We start from the raw sequence: 22,169 nt of genomic DNA on the forward strand, positions 1-22,169 counted from the left end.
AACATGCAAGAAAGGGGGGGTGTGCATAGCAAACGTCACACAGGCATGGCACTTGACAGCTTTTGGGCTCAAAACCAAATGGAATGGGTCGGGTAGGGTCAATAAACGGTTTGAACCGGTTCACAGTCCTATATAAACTAGTGAACCGGTTTTCTACCCATTTTTTCCACAATTTCTCTCTCTAAGATGTAAAGAAACAGAGAGAGAAGCTCTGCAAGGGCTTCGTCTTCTCCGACGAGATTGCTCATTCCGACGTGGTGACCGGTGGTGGCGCCACCGCGTCGGAATCTAAACCTCCACCGTTTTTTTAAAATTCACATGTAATCTCATCTTCTTCTCATGCTGATTACGAAAGTGAGGTCGGATTTTCCAAAACCGAAGCCGTTTGACCTAGATCTACACATAAAATTCGCGAAAATTTTTTTTTGTGTAAGAGGAAGAAGAAGGTTAGTTCGAATATACCTGTGATTTCAAAACGGAGAACGAATCAAAACGAGGTCCAGAAATCTTCGTGGAATCCTTCGTATCCAAGAATGATTCGGCGAAAGTCCTTCTTCTTCCTCTTTCTGTGATCTTGTGGTGGTGGATTTGCTGCTTTGAAACTGTTTCACCAATTCATTGTTGTGATTCGGTTTCTTGGCTTCGAATTCGTGAGTTTTTGGTTCGGCTGTGATTGATTTGTGTTGCTCGTGAATTCTGGTGAGTTTTGCTTCGAATTTGTGTTGTGATGAAATTGATCACGATTTGATGTGGTTTTTTTTGTGGATTTGGTGATAGTGTTTGGTGATGATGATTATGTGTTGATGAGAGATCGAATTCTGGAAAGTTTGTTATGGTTTTTTGTTCATGTGTTCATGTGTTCTTGATGAAATTCATCAAGTTCATGTGAATCTTGATGGTTTGATCTGTTTTCTTGTGGAGAGAGAAACTGTAAAGTGTTTGTGAGATTTTTTGGGGAATGTGCAGAATGAGAAAAATTGTTGACTTTTTGACTGATGAATTGGCTTATTTATAGCTGACACATGTATGGACCTGGACCAATGATAGACTGCCATGTGGCACTGGACTGTAACTAACTTTTGGACTAAACTGCAATTATTAAAAATTGGGGACTAAAAATGCAAAATGACACAAAGGACTAAAAAACAATTAATAATAAAATTGGTAAAAAACGTAATTTGGAAATAACGTAAAGTGAAACGATTAAAAAATGACAAAACGGACTAAAACGAACCAATTACCTAAATGAGGTACTTTAAAGTAACCTCTCTCTGCCGAAATTTTGTGTGAAATGACCAAAATGCCCCTGGGGCTAAAACGACTAAAAATGTCTCAGATGCAATTTTAAAATGGATTTTTAACAGGAAATTAAAGCAAAAACCTATATAAGCAAAATTAAAAGACTCAGAGACAATTTCTAGAATTTAAACAGGACTTTAACATATGAAAAGACTGAAATGCCCCTAGGGGCAAAACTGACTAAAAATGACTTCAAGTGCAATTTTTAAAATGGACTTTGACATGGAATTGAAATAAAGACTTGTTCAGACTATTTGAAAGGACTCAAACAATTTTTCAAAGATGGAAAGAAATTTTAACATAGGAAATGACTAAAATACCCTTCTATGTGAATTTTGCAAATAACATTGAAATAAAATGCAGAGAAAGATGCAATTGATCAGAGACAGTTCAAATGACTTATAATGCAAGAAAAGCAGAATTGAACAAGTATTTTTAGGTCCAAAATTGGGGTGTAACAAGGTGCAATGATTCATCCGTTTTGATTTGTTTTGATTTGATTTAAAAAATCAGTGATGTTATATATCATGAAATAGACTTTTCGCCGAATTTCACTAATGAAGTAATAAACGATCCTATTGATAAAAAAAAAATGGAAGAAACTAAGTAGCAATACTAGCAACAATACTAATAAAAAGCTAAAAAAAATGTCGAGAACGGAAATCAAACCGAGACCCTCAACTTCCAAGCTCCAAGTCCAAGCTCCAAGCGCGTTGTTTAACCACCACACCACATCAAAGATAGGTGTTGTATTATATATATATATATATATATATATATATATATATATATATATATATATATATATATATATATATATATATATATAACCAAAATGTGTATATATACCTATTAAAAATGAAATTTTTGGGACTTTGGGGAGGCCATGGCCTCCCTATGTCTGTACATAGCTCCGCCACTGAACTTAACTAAAGTTCATACTCTCCTCTTCAGATTTGGACTGATAAACAATGTTGATTTAAGTCTCTGTGTTGGGTTTCAGCTTTTATGAAGTTTATCTTTAAAGAAAATTGATAAACTAACACACAAAAAATAGACACGAATACGATATCATATTTCATTGTTCGTTTATACCTTTTTTTATTTTATTTTTTTCCTCCTCTCACACCAGTTTGTCTCTCTTAGAATATTGTCATCATACATTGTTTCCTCTCCCTCTTCACTTCAACTATCTCGTTCTCACGCGCCCTACAAAAATGACTGTACTTGTAGTCCGTACGATTTATCAGACTAGGGTTAATCTGTTTAGGTCATGCCTTGAGAATGATCTCAAGGTTAGTATTTACAGTCATAAATGGGCCCGGTCAGCCCAATAACTTAGATGTTAAGTTACTTGAAATCAGATAAGTATCGAGGTTTTTAGTTACTTCTAGAATGTGTGAACGGCGGTGCCTGTATAGGAGGCGCCCTAGGCTGTTTCAGTCCTTAAGGAGGGCGCTCATGGCTATTTGGGCCCTTATGAAGGGGATTGTGGCGTTACGTCCCTCATCCAGGTCTTCCCGTTCCACAATCCCCCCAAGCACGAGTTTTGGTAAAGGTGAAGTGTTTTATGTTAAGGCTTCGCTAAGTACTTCTCGAGATGAGCGAGTTTTCAATGTAACATGTGAAGTAGATAAAATAGTCACAAGGAAAGGGGGTTTGAATTGTGACCCTTTAAAAATTTGAAGATTATTCTCATAAGTTTGACAAAAATATTTTATGTTGAGCACGATTTTCAGAGTCTAAGAGATATTGACTTCAACTTTGTGTGATTGTATTTCTTACATCAAATCAAAGCAAAGACACCTGCGTGACAAACGAAAAGTTGCTTATCCAAATTTACATCATAGTTTGCATCTATTTCTAGTTTATTCTGTGACCTCATATGAAATGGATCGACCGGACCTTATGTAAATTGGCATATTAACTTGTGCATTGTAATTTACTTATTGGATTTGATTGAATGTATGTGTATGAAGAACCGAGATGTATAGTTTTCATGCATGTTGCCTTGATGAGTTGATCATAATAGGATTCATAGAAATTAACTTTATATATATATATATATATATATATATATATATATATATATGTATGTATGTATGTATATAGGGCATATCACATGAGAATAACTAATATATGTGAGAATGATGAGAATAAATTACAACCATTGGATTAAAAAGTAAGGGCTGTGATAAAAATGTGACTATTTGTCAATCATGTGACCAAATCTCCCTTAATTCCTTCCAGATCTTTCGTTCTCTGCTTTAACTCCTTTTCTTCTTCCTTCAAAACCGCTGTTTCTTCTTCCCTCACCATATCTTTTCCGGCGACCCAACCCTCCCGTCCTGAAGTCCGTCGTCGTCACCTTCCACCATTGCCGTCAGAAACTCGCCGTCGCCACTTCCTTTAACGTTCGCGGTTGAAACCCCATAGAAGAAATCATTCCAGATCCAATTTCAAACTACCGTCTTTGTTTTTCACAATCTCTCTTTCGATTGATCTCAGAAACCCCATAAAATAAATTATTCCAGATCTACGTTCAAGCTAATGTCTGTGTTTTTCAATCCTTGTTCTTCACGATCGTTCTCTCCATCGATCTCATACCATTTGAGAATGTAATTTCACCAAATATAGATCTGTATTTTAATTTTTGTAAAAATGACAAAAAGTTTTAATTTAGTAAAAGAAAAGCTAAAGCATTTTTGGCTATGTGTTTGTTTGTTCAGTAGAAATAAAATGAAACAAAACTAGATTAGTTTATTGGTAGATCCATCCATTATATTGAGTTTGGTTATATTAGTCTTATAGACTTGATGAAAAAATATAATTTACGTAAACAACAATTATTAGCAGTGATCTTCGATGTGTTCATTAAAATTTGAATGGAATGATCAATTTAGACACCTTCATAAAAATTAGTTGGTGTGTTTTAACAAATGTTCATAGAATAACTTGCTAAAAGACACCTTTATAAAAGGTGTCTTCATCCCTATATATATATAGGGTAATGCTATAATACACCCACCTAAAAATTAGAAGGTGTGTGTTAGCATGCAACACCCTTTTAGTTGGACAAAAGATACCCCTTTCTCTTTCCTCATTTGTGACTCAATACATGTCTCTTAATGTAATTTTCCACCCACACCATCATTTTCTCTCTTGCTCTAATACACACTGGAAAAGAAAAAAAACCTTCTATACTGTTTCGGTTAAACATATCCATTCACCAACATCTCTTCTTCGACAATTTTCACTGGAAAACACAAAATAATGTTATGGATTTTTTATTAAAGCAAATTTCAAGAGTTTTATTCAAAAGTAGATCTTTAGAGGAACTAGTTTTTTGTGGTTTTGTTGACAATAACTGATTATTACAATTTCAAGAGGTGTTGTGTTCTATTTGCCATCTACTTTTTGACCCCATGTTCTTCAATGGCTAACTTATTTCTCATTGAATTAGAAAATAAAAAAAATAGGAAATTTAAGATATCAAGAAGAGTTTAATCTTTATTCAAGTTTTTCATGGTAATTTGCTTTTCATTGGCTCACAAAATATTACGTTTCTGTACATTAATTCTACCAGTGTCATATTATTTTCTTCATCCGTGTGTTGTAGTCTAGCTATGAAGGTCATATAAATATGACCATGTGAGAAATGGATTGATTCACAGATGTGAGATGATCTAGTTGGAAGAAGACAATGAAGGAGAAGGATGGTTGGACAAAGATGAAACAACTAAATTACCAAGCATCAGAAAAGGGAAAGAGAAAATAAACATTTGCTTTTTAATAGAAACTTTTTAAAATAAACATTGTCCTAAGGTCTTTGGATAAGGAATCTATTAATAGAAACTTTATCTTGAAAATACAAGTTTTATATTTTGTCTTAGCAATAATCAATGCCCTAAGGGAGGGCATTGCCTTTTGGTTTTATAAAAATAGATTGATGTGGTGATCAATTCAATGATCGTTATGCCCGATAAACGTAATCGGTAATAATGAGCTTTTGGGCTTGTGTTGAACAAAGTGTAGAACAAACCATTATGATGAAAATTGCTCTTTTCACTTCTCAATTTTCAATTGTTTTTGACTTAGCGGCAGTTAACTACCGTTGGACACTTTTTAGAGTTGTTCAATCACTTTTGAAATCTGTTGAATCAATATTAAAAGTATCGAGCGACAGTTAATTGTCTCTTAGCCAACAACAAATGAAGAAAAAGAGCAGTTTTAGAAGTGAAAAGAGCAATTTTCCATTAGGATCCATGATATGGTACCTAAGGTTGCATGATTATAAATAGAGAGGCTAGATCTCATTTATCATCACTCTAATAATTACACTCGTTTCCAATTTGCCCCATCAATTACTGATAGAGTTTTACCAAGTGTACTAAAAATTATTGAAGTAATAAAATAATTTGTAGTTGTGAAATAATTTTTAGTTAGGTTATTGAACCATTTTAAATAATTTGTAATTGTGTTTTGACAGTTTGTTTCAAATTTCTAGGGTTTAACTAAGTTTTCTAATTCAGACCCTATATACAAAATTATTGATAAGATTTAGGACACAATGATGATATATACATTTAGTTCAAAGACCTATTTAAATTCTCTAATAAATTATGGACCTTCTTTTTAAAATATAAAATTTATATATTAACATTTTGTGTTTCTCCAGATTTAAGATTTTTGTGAATTCCAAATACCGAGTAGAATTTAAGTCTACTATTTACACACACCCATAAATTGCAAAATGTGCCAAAGGAGTTTATGAATTGAGGATGTCATGGAAATGATTTGGATATGAAAATGGGGGGACAACCGTGTTTTGCAAAAGTAAATCATAATATTAGAGGCAATAGGTTCATATTTATGAAAGAATGCAAAGAGGATATTGGAGATATTGTCTCTTTGAGTTGATTGATGAAAAAAATATTGTGTTTAAGAATTCCATAAGCAGAGAAAAATGAAAATGGAGAAAAGTAATTATTATTGGTTGAATGAATTCTGTTACAGCTTAAGGTATATATAGAAGTTAGAAATGACACCTCATCATAACTAACTTCTAACAAAATAAATGTACAGTAGAAACTCTTTAATTTAATACTCGGTAAATTAATAAACTCTCTAAAATAATAAATTTGTCCGGTCCCGACTTGGGCCAATGTAAAAAATTGAAAAACTCGATAAAATAATAAGATAATAATTTTTCGGGAGATCCCTTTATAATTTTCGGTCCCAAGAAAATCATAAATTAATAATTCATAGAAACTGAAAAAAATATATTAAGAATACATTGAACACATTTGTTCCTCTTGTTTACATTTACTGTACTTCAAAAGTCATTATTGATTTCCAATGCATATGAACACAATAGTTCCTAATTTACGTTGAGTCTCAAGGTTCGCTGCAACGTAATTCTAAGAGGCATAGACTAATTTGCCTTTTTGTTTGGTATGTACAGTATAATTACTTAAAAACTCTTTAAATTAATAATTATTAATTTATCGATAAATTAATAACTCTCTAAATTAATAAATTTCTCCGGTCCTGACGTTATTAATTTATAGAGTTTTAACTGTAATTGAAATGAAACTGAAATGCACAAGAAATTCATAATGAAATGAAGTAACTTGCGCCCTAAGCTATCTCAGCCTTAAGTTGCAAACTTCAACTCTTCTTCAGTTTTGTTGCTTTCTTCTATTAATATTGTGTTTAAGTTTCAATTTTTGAAAAGAACCCATAATCTGTTTGATATATGTTGTTTTTTCAAGGAACTAAATAAATGTTTAGTGGATTATTTCTTTGTTTGGCTCTTTGAAGGTCTAGATGCTTAACTCTACATTTTATGCTTGAATTTTGCTACTGTAATATATCCTTTGAATCTCAAAATCTCCTCTACATTTCTTTGTTTTGATATTTTGGATTTTTTACTATATGAACGTTTGTTAATTTTTCTAGGTTGTTTTCAATTTATGGGTTCCTTTCCCACTATACTCCTTTAAAACAAGGCACAGAGATATTTTAGCACATGTAAACATATCTTTTTTTTTTTTTTTTTTTATCTCTTTGAACTTTTATTTTTCTTTTGGTTTTTAGGTCGATTCTGGAATTATTGTCATTAGAATATACTCATTGCACTTAAATGTTGAATTGACATGTTATATACCCAAGCTTTGTATATCTTCCTATGATGTTTATAGAAGATGCCCCTCTTTGTTGTAGACTGGGCTTATTCCCCAGGTTCTTAGTAGTTTGAGTTGTGCGGAAACCGCGGCAACTTTGAAGACATGGTAAAATGGCGACTTGGATCAGAAGTAGCGAGACTTGAAGCCACTTGTGGGTCTTAACGACCTAGTAATCCTTGGTTTAGAGTTTAAGATTTGTTTAAGGTTGTTGTTTTTAGAGTTAATACTTTCTCTTATCTTTGAAGCTTTGTATTTTAGTTTTTTTTTTTTAAGAAGTCAATCTAGTCCACCAAAATTAGTATTGGGAAAATCGAATTTGACACTTTAAAAGGTGCACATTTTAAAGTCACCAGCCAACACCCCAAACCAAATCAATTAGGTTGGAAAAACTCTCTCCGATCTTATTTATAAGAAAAATTTGACTTTTTAGATTAATTGAATAATTGATGTATCTTGTCTAAAATATAGACTAAATCAAAAAAGACAAATGTTTCTTATAAATAGGACCGGATGGAGTAGTTTATCTAAACTAGACCATCGACCCGTGCTTACGCACGGGTCATATCGATGGTAATAATTGACAATGAAATATAAAATAATATAAGTGCAATGGCATAGTTCATTCCATAATGAAACATCTGTTTGCGAATATAACATAATATAATATTGAAATGACATAAGTCGTTTATCACAAAAAAAGGTTTTATACTTTGCGGATACATTCAAAATGACCGTATGTCACATGTTCTTCCATTGATTTGATATTTGCATATGGTCATTATACATAAACCATATTATGAGAAAGTCTTTAATTTTGGAATAGCCATCTGATCTGAGAGATAAACGGTTTTGTAATACAATCAATTTACTTTTCTACACTCAAAGCAAATATAAAATTATCTAATTCTATAAGTAAATCTTGAAAACATAAGAAAATTTAGGCAAATTATATCTTATGATACATTTCACTTTTTCACCTACAATCAAAGCAATGCATCAACAAACAATCAAAGTAATGCATCAACAATACATTTAGAAAACCCAAGAATTTCCTTTTTGTGATTCCTCTTTTAAGTGATTCTGAAAACTAATAAGATTCTTAATTTGAAATCCATAAATGAAAGAAAGGATGAGTTGAAAATAAAAATAGTACCATATGTATTTTTGTGAGATAATGAGAGAAAAAGGAACAACAACCTTTACTTAACGGCGGAACAAAAAAATTAGGATATAGTACGAAACAAAAACAAAAAAAGAACTTGCTGCGACCTTTTTTGTTGTTGTGCCACATCTTCTTCTTGTTTAAACATTTTTCAGTAGTATTAACAAAACATGAACCTTATGGCATTTGTTTAAGGAGAAACGTGATCAATAATTTCAATATCAAATTATGTTATAAAATATGTTGTTAATCAAACCTCAGAGAAGGGGGGTCAACAAAAAAAAAATCAACAAACAACAGGGGATATGAATAGAGAAATAAATAGAGAAATCTACAATAACTAATGCGATGTCAAATGAGGAGTATAGGTCAACAACAATTAATGCGGAGTATAGGTCAACAACAATTAATGTGATGCCAAAGGAGAGAAATTTTTAGCTTAGAATTAGGATTAAATATAACTTGACCGGTTAAGATTTATAAATAAGAGATATTGTTCAAATGTGTACCAGTCAGGCAGTGATAGGACAAAAGAGTTTCAATGTTTCTCTCGGTCATGTTGAATATGACAATGGAAGAGATGGGGCAATTTGTTTAGCAACTGGTCAGGGCGATTTGTTTAGCAACTGGTTAATTCTTTCCAAAATAATTTCACTTAAATTGCCAATAGAGTAGGAAGAGGCGCGGTTATTCCTTTCCAAAAAAGATAGCACCTAAATTGGCATGAGTAGGAAAAATTAAATTGTCAGTAGAGTAATATAGGGCGGGGTAATTCCTTTCCAAAAAAAAAAATAGCATATAATTAGAAACATAATTTGACTTTAGATAAACATTAAATTAAATGCAAAAATGTGGAGGAAAAAATTAGGTTAAATTAAATTTAGTATAGCGATAAGTAAGAGATTAATTGTACTTACAATGACTTTAAAAGTCAAAGTGTATGAGTTTTGGACACATCCGTCCTTATAAAATTTTCTGAAACGACTTTTAAAAGGGACCGTACTCCGACGTCAAATAAAGCCCGGATGTGAATGTTTTGTTTAGAGATTTTTGTGTTTTAAAATAAATAAATAAATAACTCTTACAGTTAAAAATTAGTGTGTTATACCCTTTAAGTTCGTCTCCAACTAAATACAACAGAGAGATTGGTTTGTCCCAAATTTTAAAATATTATCATAGATTATTTGATATTATTTTTTATTTAAGATTAAATTGGATCGTGAAAAAAAAAATTAGGTGCCAAATTCAACATTCACTCTAAAAAAATGATACCCTAGTCTGTTGAGCAAATATCCAATGTGCGTCGACAAATTACATATGCTTCATACTACCATGTGCCATTCCTTATATTATTATCTCGATTTGGATCATCTCAATTCTGAAATTTTTTAAAGTTACTTGGATAATCCCACAGTCAAAATGCATTGGACTCTTACAATTTATAAAAATTATAAGCATAACCCAATACATTTTAATGATAAGTTCATCCTTCTACTCAAAGAAATAATAAGTTCATCTGTATAATCCTCTTGGTGTCCGTAAAGCTTCTTCTAATGTTGTTGCATGTCCAAAATTAGAAGATCCGTTGTCATCTCATCTAGACGTTCTTGTATACGGTTGAGAGGTTTCAATTCCTTCTTTTCTTTATTCTATCACCAACGTCATTCAATATCCTCTTTCAAAACAAAAAAAAACGTCATTCAATATCTGCTCTCGTTACATTTTTTTACACACACAAGTTGCATGTCCAAAAATAGGGACTTCTCAACATACTTAATATACTCCTGTGTCACATCAATTATTTATTTAAACTTCAATGAATCAATACATGTATAGTATGAATCAATCAGGATCAGTACCTATATTTATATTATTTAAACCTCATTCACTAAATTGACTTGGTTGGCAGCCAGTCGGTTGGATGCGGTGGAATAGTTTTTGGCAAATTTTTTCTTTTTTTTTTTTTTACAATTTTTTGGCTTTTAATTAGTTCTTCCATGGAAAGTAAAAAGAAAATGTAACAAATGTTCCATAAACATTTTGTTAATGGTTCAAATATATAATAATATCTTAGAATGTATTTAGTCGATTCTTTAAAAGTTTATAAAATGTTCTTGTCAACACATAATTTCAATTATTTGATTCCTTAACAAATGTACTTGAATGACCAAAGGTAAAAATGCAAAGTTGTCTCATTTAGTTGTTACTTCTTGGTATATTTGGTAGAAAGGAATGAATTTTTTTTTTTAGGGGAATGTCAAATGTGGATCATTACTTGGTGAAATTTATGATTTTTCATAAAAATTTTAAAAATATAACTTTTTTCTATTTTTTATTAAAATTAGTAAATATCCCTTTTTAAATTATTTCTTAGAGGTTCAAATTAGACACTCAAGAGAAGAGTAATACGAAATGTTTGCGTCCTATACCCTCTAAAACACTAACATTGCATACTACTTCTAATTGTAGTATTTGTCTAAAGATCTTTTATGTCAAAATTCATTTTATTCCATTTCTTTTAGAGGTTTAATTTGTATGCACCGTTAGTGTAAAATTATATTACACATACATTTTAATAATATGTTGCCCATTATTTAAGGCATTTAAAAACACATGAGTTGATTGTTGGTAGTGTGTAGAAATTAAACTCTTCTTTTAGAAATTACACATACATTTTTTTATACGAGTGACTTAATTAAGGGATTCAGATCCTCTCCCATCATTTCTTTCATGTTGTAAATGCTGCACTAATCTCAACCATTTAACACTTATGTTTTTTCTCTCTCCTTTGATTTTTTTTTTTGGAGAGGATCCAATTCCCTTATTAAGAGAATGCAATATGACTCTCTCTCTCTCTCTCTCTCTCTCTCTCTCTCTCTCTCTCTCTCTCTCTCTCTCTCTCTCTCTCTCTCTCTCTCTTATTTTAGGTGTTGTTAATGTAATGATTAATTTATTGATTTTAATGATATATGGTTTCATTTACTAAATACCCATTGTTGCTTAGCACTGACTAATCTTCTTTGGAGAACATGTGGGTCGCATGGTGGGTAATTAAACCTTTGACCACATGCTTAAGGGTACATGTCCCTTACCACTTGAATCAATGCATTGTTGGTTGATCAACAACTTATTTAAAAGTGACATGCATCCAAAAATCAAATGCTTGTCGGCCCATGTATTTATATCCATCCTCTTCTTCATGATATCATTCAAAGAGGGAAAATTAGAATTACATGAACTTTTAGAACAATGACCTTGTTTCAGTATATTGCATTATTTATAACAATTTTCTTTATCATATTCTACAATATATGGAGACGAAACAAAAATGAACTTATACCAAATTGGCCAATTATTGGCATGTTACCATCAATTTTGCATAATCAATCCAATATTCATGATTATGTAACCTTACTTTTGAAACATCATGGTGGCACTTTCCATTTTAAAGGACCTTGGTTCACAAACATTGCCAACCTTACCCTCACCAGTGATCCCATGAATGTGCACCACATCACTAGCAAAAATTTCAGCAATTATGGGAGAGGATTTGATTTCCCTGAAATTTTTGAAGTTCTTGGTATTAGTCTTTTAAATTTGGATTCCAATGATTGGAAACAAGAGAGGACAATACTACATTCATTGCTCAAAAGGAAAAGTTTTAAGGCATCCCTTCAACAAATCATTCAAAAGAAGTTAGAGAATTGCCTATTACCATTTCTTGAGCATGCAACAAAAGGTTTACAGGTACTCGATTTACAAGATATTCTTGATAGGTTCACCTTCGATATTATCGGCACCTCTTTATTTGGATTTGATCCTAATTGTTTTCCTTACAAGTTCAATGAGTTCTCAGATATTGCGTATGCTAAAGCTATTTCTGTGATTGAGGATACGATATTGTATCGACACTGTATTCCAAAATGTTTTTGGAAACTACAAAAATGGCTACAAATTGGTCAAGAGAAGACAAACAAGGTAGCTCAAGAAAATATTCATAAATTCTTGAACAATTGTATATCTCATTACAAAGACGACGAAGAGAAAAGAACGTTTAAAAGCGATGAAGACGTGGATGAATCTCATTCTTGCCTGCTAAAAGAACTAATGAAGGAAGGATTGGGAAAGGGGGAAATGGGTGAGAAGTATGTTAGAGACACAACACTCAATCTCTTGGCTGCAGGAAGTGGTACAGTTAGTTCAGCTCTAAGTTGGTTCTTTTGGCTTGTTTCAACTCATCCTATTGTGGAAGCAAAAATTATTCAAGAGATCAAAGATAATTTTCTAAAAGAGGTTGATAAGCTAGTTTATCTTCATGGAGCTATTTGTGAAGCCTTAAGGCTTTATCCTCCTATACCATTTGAACACAAGTGTGCCATTAAATCAGATATACTACCTAGTGGAGACCATGTTGGTCCAAATACAAAGTTAATATACTCTTTGTATGCTATGGGGAGGATGGAACAAATATGGGGAGAGGATTGCTTGGAATTTAAGCCAGAGAGATGGATATCAGATAGAGGAGAAATTTTACATGTACCATCTTACAAGTTCATAGCATTCAATGCAGGTCCTAGAAATTGTATTGGAAAAGATATTAGCTTTGTTCAAATGAAAATGGTTGCTGCTAATGTGTTGTGGAAGTTTCACATAGAAGTGGTGGAAGATCACTATGTTACTCCAAGGGTTGCTATGGTTCTTCGTATGAAACATGGTTTGAAGGTCAAAGTTAGCAAAAGATGCATTTGATATAAGTATTAATCTTAAGTTCATATTAATCACTATGTTGCTTGTTGAGTGTTTCCTTTAACCTATTTGTATTTCCTATTTGTGATAGTTTAATATGTTATGGTGAGATTATTCTATTTTCTAGTTATGTTTGCTTTTATCAAATAGATAGATGCATATCCTCGTTGTTTGGAATTTTTTGAATTTGTTCGATGGCATATGAAATGTAGATTAATAAGCTAATAAAATGTATATGATTCCTCTAATTGGCAAAAGCATGATATGACAAAATATAACTCTAATTGCTAAAAAATTAAAACATTCTTCAAAACAAATTCAATCCATATAGTTTGGAATTATAAGAAATAAAACATAAACATAAAACAATGATACTAACACATAACTCTAATTTAACTTCTCAAATACAAGCTTTTGGACCATCTTCAATAGGCAAGTATCACTCTTTTTCAAATCACACCCCTTCACAAATTCAAGTCAACCCTGCGCAATAGTCCAACACATGAATTACTATATTGTGAAAAAAAGAATTTTACAAGCCATAAATTTTTCATAAATCATAGAAACTAATCAAATATAATTACCTTCAAAATAAGGAGTTTCCAAGTCCTTTTCCAAAGAGAAAATAACAACTTGAAATGGAACTGTTTCTTTGCCTTTGTTTAGCACAAAAACACAAACATCACCAAATTTCAAATTATTCTCTTCACGGAATTCTATCCAACCACAAGTTAGTGCAGATTGTTTATTTAAAGTGAGCTTCACATTCCATTTATCTTTGTCAACAAAAAGGGTAGCATCATCTCTTCCTTCCATCATGTCCATATGTGTCTTAACAAATTCATTTGGTATGACCTATAAATACACACATATAGTTTGCATAAAAAGAAAAGTACACAAATATACATTAGACATATCAATGAGTGATTTAGTTAGCATGCATTGTTCATATTTTGTACATATGCAACCAATCACAATCCATTATGTAGGTATTTTTAAAGATGTTATAAGAAAAAATATAGCAAAGTCCAATTATGGAATAATAATTTGGTTGAGTGATATGTACAAAATATTTACATACACTGCTTTGATAATATTCACATATATTATTGAATTAATACTAATTAAAGTGATCAAATAAAATAGTTTATTACCAAGCGATCTCTATCAATGTATGACTTTTGGATCATACATGCAAAAAAGTCCTTATCAGAGTCGAATTTTTTCTTCACTTTCTGGAACAAAATTCTACTTCTCTCCTTAATATCATCACAACTACTTCCTGCTAAAAAAATAAGAATTCACCAAAAAAAATTAGTAGCAAAAATAAGTCAAGAATAGATAAAAAGAAACACAACATGATGATAGAACAAAACCAACCATTGTTCACATGCTCACGCTTAGAATCTTTTTGTTCTTTTGAGTTGATTTTCATCTTCTTACAAACTTCCATAGATGGTGCTGAAAATTTTAGCCTTCTACGCCGTGATGATGAAGGGTTCTCAATAATTTTCAAAGAACTATCACTCTCTTCAGATTCTTCCCTAGTTTCTCTTGACGGGTATTTTATTTCTAATCTGCATCTACCGAATACAATCACATTAAAGACAGAATTTTCTTGATATTGAAACACCAAAAATTGTGATTCATTCAAAGACAAATAATTTGCAAGTTCTTTCCAACCATTGCAAAATATAACTTCATTTTCACTAGTTTTCTCCCAAAAAACTTTCTTTTCCATCATGTTTGGAAACCTTAGAGTAACTGGGTTTGTTATTCCTTTCCAATACCTTTTCACAAAAGTTATGGGCACACTCTGTAACAAATTAAACACACAAACATTAATCAATACTAATACAATGTTTTAGATCGAACTATTTCTATTATGATTAAAACAAGCATTGTTGTTATATGAATGTGAGAACTAGCAAAATTTATATAAAAAACTATATTCATCCACCTATATTTGAACAATCACTATTTCAGATCAAAAGTTTTAATTTCCAATATCATAAGATCACATTTTCAATACTAATAATATCAATTACTATAAAGAAAAACAATTTCTTCATTAGGGCTGCATCCAACAAAGGCTAGCTAGGGATGATTAATGTATAGAGTTCGTAAACTATTTTTCACTAATAACTTCATAATCCAAATTTTGCAATGCATATTTGCATATTGTGAAAAATCAAGGGAAGAAAGAACAAAAATTGTTACCAGTTTTTCTTCTTGAAGGGTACTTTGACGAATAACCTTAAAAAAGTGGACACCATTACTCTGATGACCATGTTCTTGAGAAGACATGGTTCTAACTTTTTCTACGGACCAAAACTATGAAGAGTGAGTGTTTCAGTGGAAAACAAGTGTGTGATACATCAATATGCAGAATTAATGGTCAATTATATACTAGCTTGTAACGATTCTAATTACCGTAATATGTCTTTATTGGTCAAGAGGAAGTTATTTTCCTCCACCAATCAAAGTGTTTTTCTAAACTTTAACTTCCATACAATTTTCTATTTATTACTTTATCTTTTTCCAATTCTTTTAATTTATGTTTCCCATACCATTAATAAAGAATATTGTTGTAAAACAACTCACAATTAATATTTTTCATACAACATTAACTACATTTTTTAATCCTATTTATTACTTTATCTTTTTCCAATTTTTTTAATTTATGTTTTCCATACCATTATTGAAAGATGCTTTTGTAAAAACAAACTCACAAGTCACAACTAATCTTTTTCATACAACATTAACTACATTTCTTAATTCATATGCATTTGCTAGAGTGACATATAAAATGGAATGGAGGGAGTATTTCTTCAGAACACTTTTCCGACACCCCTCACATGACACTCTTGAAATCTCGATTTAAGAATTCGTTTTTTGTAAAATGGTTTAACGGCGAGAATATCACAAGTGTTGAGAAGTGGAAAATCTTTGGTTCAAACTCGTAATCCAACATATGAAACTTTTATATAGTTATCAACTGAGTTGTACTTGAAAAAACTATTTTAAATTAATGACTTAATCACTGGTTACGCGATAAAGATCTCAATATTAAGTTTTGGGTTAAATATGTTTTTTGTCCCTGTAAATATATCAACTTTTTGTTTTAATCCCTTTAAAAAAAATCTCAACTTTTAGTCCTCCTAAAGTTTTTCATCTTCACTTTTGGTCTCTCCTTGTAAGTAAACACATGTAAAATTCATATTTTTTATTAAAATTTTGCAAAAAGTTTATAATATTATAAAAATCTCTCAAAGAAAAAAGATTTTTTTTAACAAAATATGAATTTTGTATGTTTGGCGATTAAAAAATGTTATTTAACTAATATTTTTCAAAATAATTCTAATTTTTTTTAGAGAGATTTTTACAATATTTTACAGATTTATGCATAATTTCATTAAAAAAATAATGAGTCTACACATGATTTGACTTAAAATATGGACTAAATGTGGTTATTGAAAATTTTATAGGGACTAAAAGTCGAAGGAAAATTTGTAGAGGGACTAAAACGAAAATTTGATATATTTATAGGGACCAAAAACATATTTAACCCTTAAGTTTTTCTTGTTGCAGTCTCCTTAAGGAGAAATGTGAACCGAATTGGTATTATCATAGATGCAAACAATAATCAAGTTTCTAATGAAGATAAGATTTGTGACGTTGCACGTGATTATTTTGTTGATCTCTTCTAAGCTCAAAACAACAATATTTGACCAATTATAGATGTATCCATGAATCTATCTCTTTGGAAGACAAAGTTATATTGACAACGCATTTCGTTATTGATAAATTCGATGCCATTTTTTATGAAGCTGGATAAATGTCCAAGACTGAATGGCTTCAATCTTGATTTTTTTTCCTTCCAGAAATTATGGTCGACTTGTGGACAAAAACTTTTTACTCAATGTTGTGGGTTGCTTTAAAACTTAACATTAGCAACATTTATGATAGGATTGGTTGGAATCATCTTAGAGGGGTTATGCCAAAGATAGGGATTTCTCATCAATGGATTAACTGAATTATGACGTGTGTTGAAAAAGTGGATTACTTTGTTCTTGTTAATAGTAATGCAACATCTCATATTAGTCCATGCAGAGGCTTGAGACAAGGAGACCATGAAGGTGAGAAAAACACAAGAAGGGGGGGGGGGGGTTGAATTGTGTTAGCTTTTTTTCTTCGTTTTCTCCTAAGCTGAAAATACTAATCAGAAGCAAAGTGAGAACTGCTTCTGAAGTGGGATTCAGGACTAGTATGCAGAGGATAAAAACAGAGAGAGAGAGAGAGAGAGAGAGAGAGAGAGAGAGAGAGAGAGAGAGAGAGAGAGAGAGAGAGAGAGAGAGAGAAGAGAGACACAAAGCAATTATACTGGTTCCTTCCACAAACCGGAAGTAGTCCAGTCCCCCTTGCACTTCCAAGGAGAGTTCACTAAAATGTAATATCTGATTACAATTGCTCACTGCTAAACTTAGCAAGAGACTTCAAAATGCTCAAGCACACAAGCAAGAGACTTCCTATGCTCCTGAACACAATCAAGAGACTTCTATTGCTCAAGCACAACTGCAAGAGACTTCTAATCAAACAGAATTACAAGGAAAAATGTTTGAGGTTGAACACTTGATATACAATCAGAGATACTCACAATACAAATCAGATATAGACTCTTAAGACTCTAAAATTTCTAAGATATGAACTTAAAGACAGAAATTCTAAGTGAACTTTGAATGCAGAACAATTTCAACAGAGTTTTGCCACTTGTAAATTGTTGTTGAGTCTCTAGTTCAGCATTACCAATCTCTAAGTCTTCACTCCTTTATATAGAGGTGTGAAAGAGACGTTGTGAAATTGCCAGCACATCAAAAAGAGTCGTTTAAAGCTATGATCAATCACCAATGATCTTTTGCCTGATATGGTTGTTGTCCTATGAAGGATCCATTTCAAATCCTTTCCCATTGTGAAGGAACATTTCTGCAGGCAGAGCTGTTTTTCTTGTCTTGTAGCAGAGACACAACAGAGTAGTGGAGAAGGTGGTTGTACACTTCGTACAATTGTACTTTTGTCAACGCTTTTTGAAGATAAGCATCCAATGCCTTCAAATCCATTCAAAATGACCGTTGCTTTGCATTCCCAGTCTTCTGCATTGTTTTCGAGTCCATTAAACAGCTTTTGAAGCTTTTATTCTTCCATCTTGATGAATTCCAGCTTCTGGTGATTTCCAGCTTCTGATGAGGTTGCTTCTGATGAGCTTCAGCTTCTGATGACGTCATCACTTCAGGAACACTTGTCTTCAGGAGCACTTTTGTCTTCAGGAGCTCTTTCTCTTCAGATGCTTTAAGCTTCCTTTTTGTTGATTTCTTAGCTCTCTAATGTTCATTCAGAACCTATTTAAGATATAAATTTTTGTATATGGTCTGTACAATTGAACAATTATTAGCTAGTCCAATTGACAATTTTTAATACCTTGTTATCATCAAAACTCTCAAGGTTTATTGTTAAGCATATTTTGTTCCAACAATCTCCCTCTTTTTGATGATGACAAACAATAGTATTTAAAATGTGCAATTGTTGTTAATCTAATTAACAAGTTGACATTTAAGGGTATGAGGTTTGCAAGCTCCCCCTGAGTCTAATAGTTCTTAAGGTGAGTTTTGTAAGCTCCCCCTGAGTTCTATTCAAGTTAATTAAATTCATCATTAAAAATGAGATAACTCTCAGAATATTCTCACATTAAATAGACTAAGAGATGAGAAGTTGGTCCTATTAATTTAAAATGATGAGAGATTAAATTAATGGGGCTCAGAAGCCTATAAATACTATACATATTACTCCCCCTTTTGTCATCAACAAAAAGTTTTTAAATAAAAACTAAAGACAAAAAGAAAGAAGTAGGAAAAAGATAGTGAGAAAATATTAGAGAAGTAAACATATAGATATCAGAGCATAATTAAAAAAATATATCAGAGCGCATAGATATAGTAGAGCAATTGTAAGTCAGAAGCACAAAGATGTTCAGAAGTAGATATATAATCAGAAGAACAAAAGATATTCAGAAGCATAAAAATTAAGAGCAAGAACATAACAAGACATTTAAACTAAACAGGCTGACTATGTGCAACTAAGGTTGGGCTTGTTTGTTCATCATATCCATCATCTTCTGTAGCATCAAGTTGGTCTGCTCTTGTTGCTTTTGCATATCCTCTTGCTTCTTTTGCATAGCTTCTTGCTGATGCTTCATCTCAAGCTTGAAGGACTCATTGCTCTTAATTAGATTTTCTTCTCTGATTTTAGCTTCTCTCAAGGCTTCTTTAGCTTCTTCTAGCTTTGCATCAGTAGAAGACTTATATTCAAGCATGAGTAGCTTCTGTTCCATGAGTTCTTTCTTCAGCATTTTGTTTTCTGATTCCAAAGAAGCATTCTTGTTCAACAAGTCCAGACTTCCAGATGTTGACTTGAAGTTAACCTTGGTTAAGAAGCTCAAATCCAGATCCTTAGGATTCACACCAGTAGGAATAAAGTCATAAATCTCTCTTCCCTTGATGCTTGAAGGATTCTGAACCCAGGTTCTGACAATTCTTACTCTCTGAAGATTATTGTCTATGCCTCTTATCCAGTCTTGGAGCTTTTGCTGAGCTAAGTCTTGTTCATCTATGCAAGTTCTTTGAAGTTCTGACAAGACAAAGTCAACTCTCTCCTTTAATCTCTTCCATTGATTTTCATAGCTTTCTTTGCGGACAAGATTATTTCTTTCTTGGATCAGCTTGACCAGCTCCTGTCCTATATTCTCACACACATGTTGTAATAGAGTAGAATCAAGGAATATGGTTGGTGGTAGGGGTATCTTTGTAGGTTTGGTTGAGGCTATAGGTACAATGGCTAGGGATGATGATGATTGGCCATTTGTGAAATTTGGTGTTTGAGTGGAGCTAGTTGAGGGTTGATCAGGGGTAGTTTCTATAACCATGGTAGAAGATTGAGGATCATTATGATCATCCTCAGAATCAATATCCATGGATGTGGCTATAGAAACAGAGTTGTCAATGCAGGTTGGTATGAAAACAGTTTCAGGTGAAGGTGTGGTGGATGATTGGATATGCTCATGAGCAAGTTGTTAAGGAACAATGTGTTCAGGAACAACAGGCTCAGGAATTGAAACATGCTCAGATGTAGAGACATGTTCAGAGCTAGAAACATGAACAGGTCTAATTGTTGAGGTCATTTGTAAGTTAGGTGGTTGTTGTTGGGGGCTTTCTGAAGCAACTTCCTTGGAACCAACTTCAGAGGCTCTTTGTAAGCTTGGCCTAACCTCTGGTAGTTCACCTGAATAGTGACTAACCAGATTGTCTATGACTGTGTGTCTTGAGTTGGGTTGGTTGAGGGTGGTTGAGATGATGAGGATTCAATATTCTCATCAGAAGGAACCATGTTAAGTGGTTGAATCATTGGTGGCCTTAAAGGATTACAACTAACAGGAAATCTATTGTAGAGATCTGCTTTCCTTTGAGCTAAGCCAATGACTCTTTCATCTATATCAGTTCTAACAGGTTCTTGAGAAATATTAGTTTTAGGCTTAATGTGTTTAATTTTGTAGATTTGGTCTAGGGGTCTATCATCTGAATCTGTGGATGATGATGATGATGAGGATTGGGTTGATTCTGATCCTATCTCTATAACACTGTGAGAGTGTGGAGAATTAGGAATACCTGTTTCATTAGCATCTGGAGCAACATCTGAGTTAGCAGCAATGTCCTCATGAGCTCCTCCATCAGCAGTCACTATCATCAACATGTTTTCAGCTTCTGAAGAAGCCAAATTCTGCAAGTCTTCAGATTCTTGAATCACTTGCTGAGCTACAACTCCAGCATCTTCTCTTGCAAGGCTTGAAGCAGGGACTTCAATACCTCTAGCCAGTTCACCTATTTTGGCTAGTGTTGCAGTATCCACAACCTTCTTCTTCCTTGGTTGTTGACCATATACTTTTATCAAACACTTCAATTAGTTTATCAACTATAATCTATCAACCATATTGCCTATAAGATGTGAGTTAAATTGTCCGTTATTCACTATTTTTACCAAAGAGTGTCTTAGTCAACCCTTCTTATTGCTAGCATTTTCTTTTTGAAAGAATTATTGCTAGCATTTTCAACAACACTCATATCACATTGAATTCAACTATTAAAGTATCTGATGAAACTTATTGATCTAAAGATAAAAAAATATAAACGTTTTAATGGTACAACATCTTATATTAATATTTTGACTTAAAATGCAAATATAAACGTTTTAATCTTTATCTTGGTAAAAATATATTTTGGTTTTACTCATTGCAACACAATGAAACCAAGTCAAACACATATAGTTCCAATCTAACAATGAAAGAAGGCATACCAAATTATCCAACTAGAAGACAATAAAGAAAACGTGTGACAAGTATATGTATATTAGCTACAAATAAATATGGAGCAGAAACTTTTTACTTGACACAAAATCATGTCAAAGTTTTCACCGTAAAAAATAATTTAAGTTGACATATGTATGCGACAAAAGTGACTTTGCTTTATTGTTCTCAAGTAAACTTCCTTCCCAGCACCTCACCTCACCTCTACACAGAACCTTGACAAATCCATATCCCAATTTTTTCCCTTACAATGAAATGAAACCATAAATCAATAAATATCTTCTCGCAATTAAACCACACTTCTATCATTTCTATCAGTATCACCTCATAATTGATTGCATTTTAGTAAAGGTTGGCTGATTCA

General features: G+C 32.3%; 1 protein-coding gene and 1 pseudogene across 1 annotated transcript; one reads left to right on the plus strand and one right to left on the minus strand.

The window, feature by feature from the left end:
* The first annotated feature begins 11,898 nt into the window (after positions 1–11,898).
* Positions 11,899–13,473, plus strand: LOC146953537 (alkane hydroxylase MAH1 pseudogene; annotated as a pseudogene).
* A 394-nt stretch (positions 13,474–13,867) lies between these two features.
* LOC146953538 (B3 domain-containing transcription factor VRN1-like) lies at positions 13,868–15,972 on the minus strand. Its single transcript, XM_085741663.1, has 5 exons — positions 15,616–15,972; positions 14,776–15,211; positions 14,550–14,677; positions 13,980–14,250; positions 13,868–13,878 (listed from the first exon to the last, which is right to left on the minus strand). The coding sequence occupies exons 1-5, from the start codon at positions 15,700–15,702 to the stop codon at positions 13,868–13,870; spliced, it is 933 nt and encodes a 310-aa protein (XP_085597789.1). The 5' UTR covers positions 15,703–15,972.
* Between the last annotated feature and the right edge of the window lie 6,197 nt (positions 15,973–22,169).

This window comes from Medicago sativa, chromosome 1, assembly GCF_051527215.1.
Source record: "Medicago sativa cultivar Bolivia chromosome 1, Bolivia_mono, whole genome shotgun sequence".
In the NCBI taxonomy this organism is placed as follows: domain Eukaryota; kingdom Viridiplantae; phylum Streptophyta; class Magnoliopsida; order Fabales; family Fabaceae; genus Medicago; species Medicago sativa.

Excerpts from the sequence above, each read along its gene's own strand:
- LOC146953538 (XM_085741663.1), bottom strand. The coding sequence starts at position 15,702 with ATGTCTTCTCAAGAACATGGTCATCAGAGTAATGGTGTCCACTTTTTT. Across the intron at positions 15,212-15,615 it reads CCCTTCAAGAAGAAAAACTG|AGTGTGCCCATAACTTTTGT; the intron begins GTAACAATTTTT and ends AATTTGTTACAG. Across the intron at positions 14,251-14,549 it reads ACATTGATAGAGATCGCTTG|GTCATACCAAATGAATTTGT; the intron begins GTAATAAACTAT and ends GTGTATTTATAG.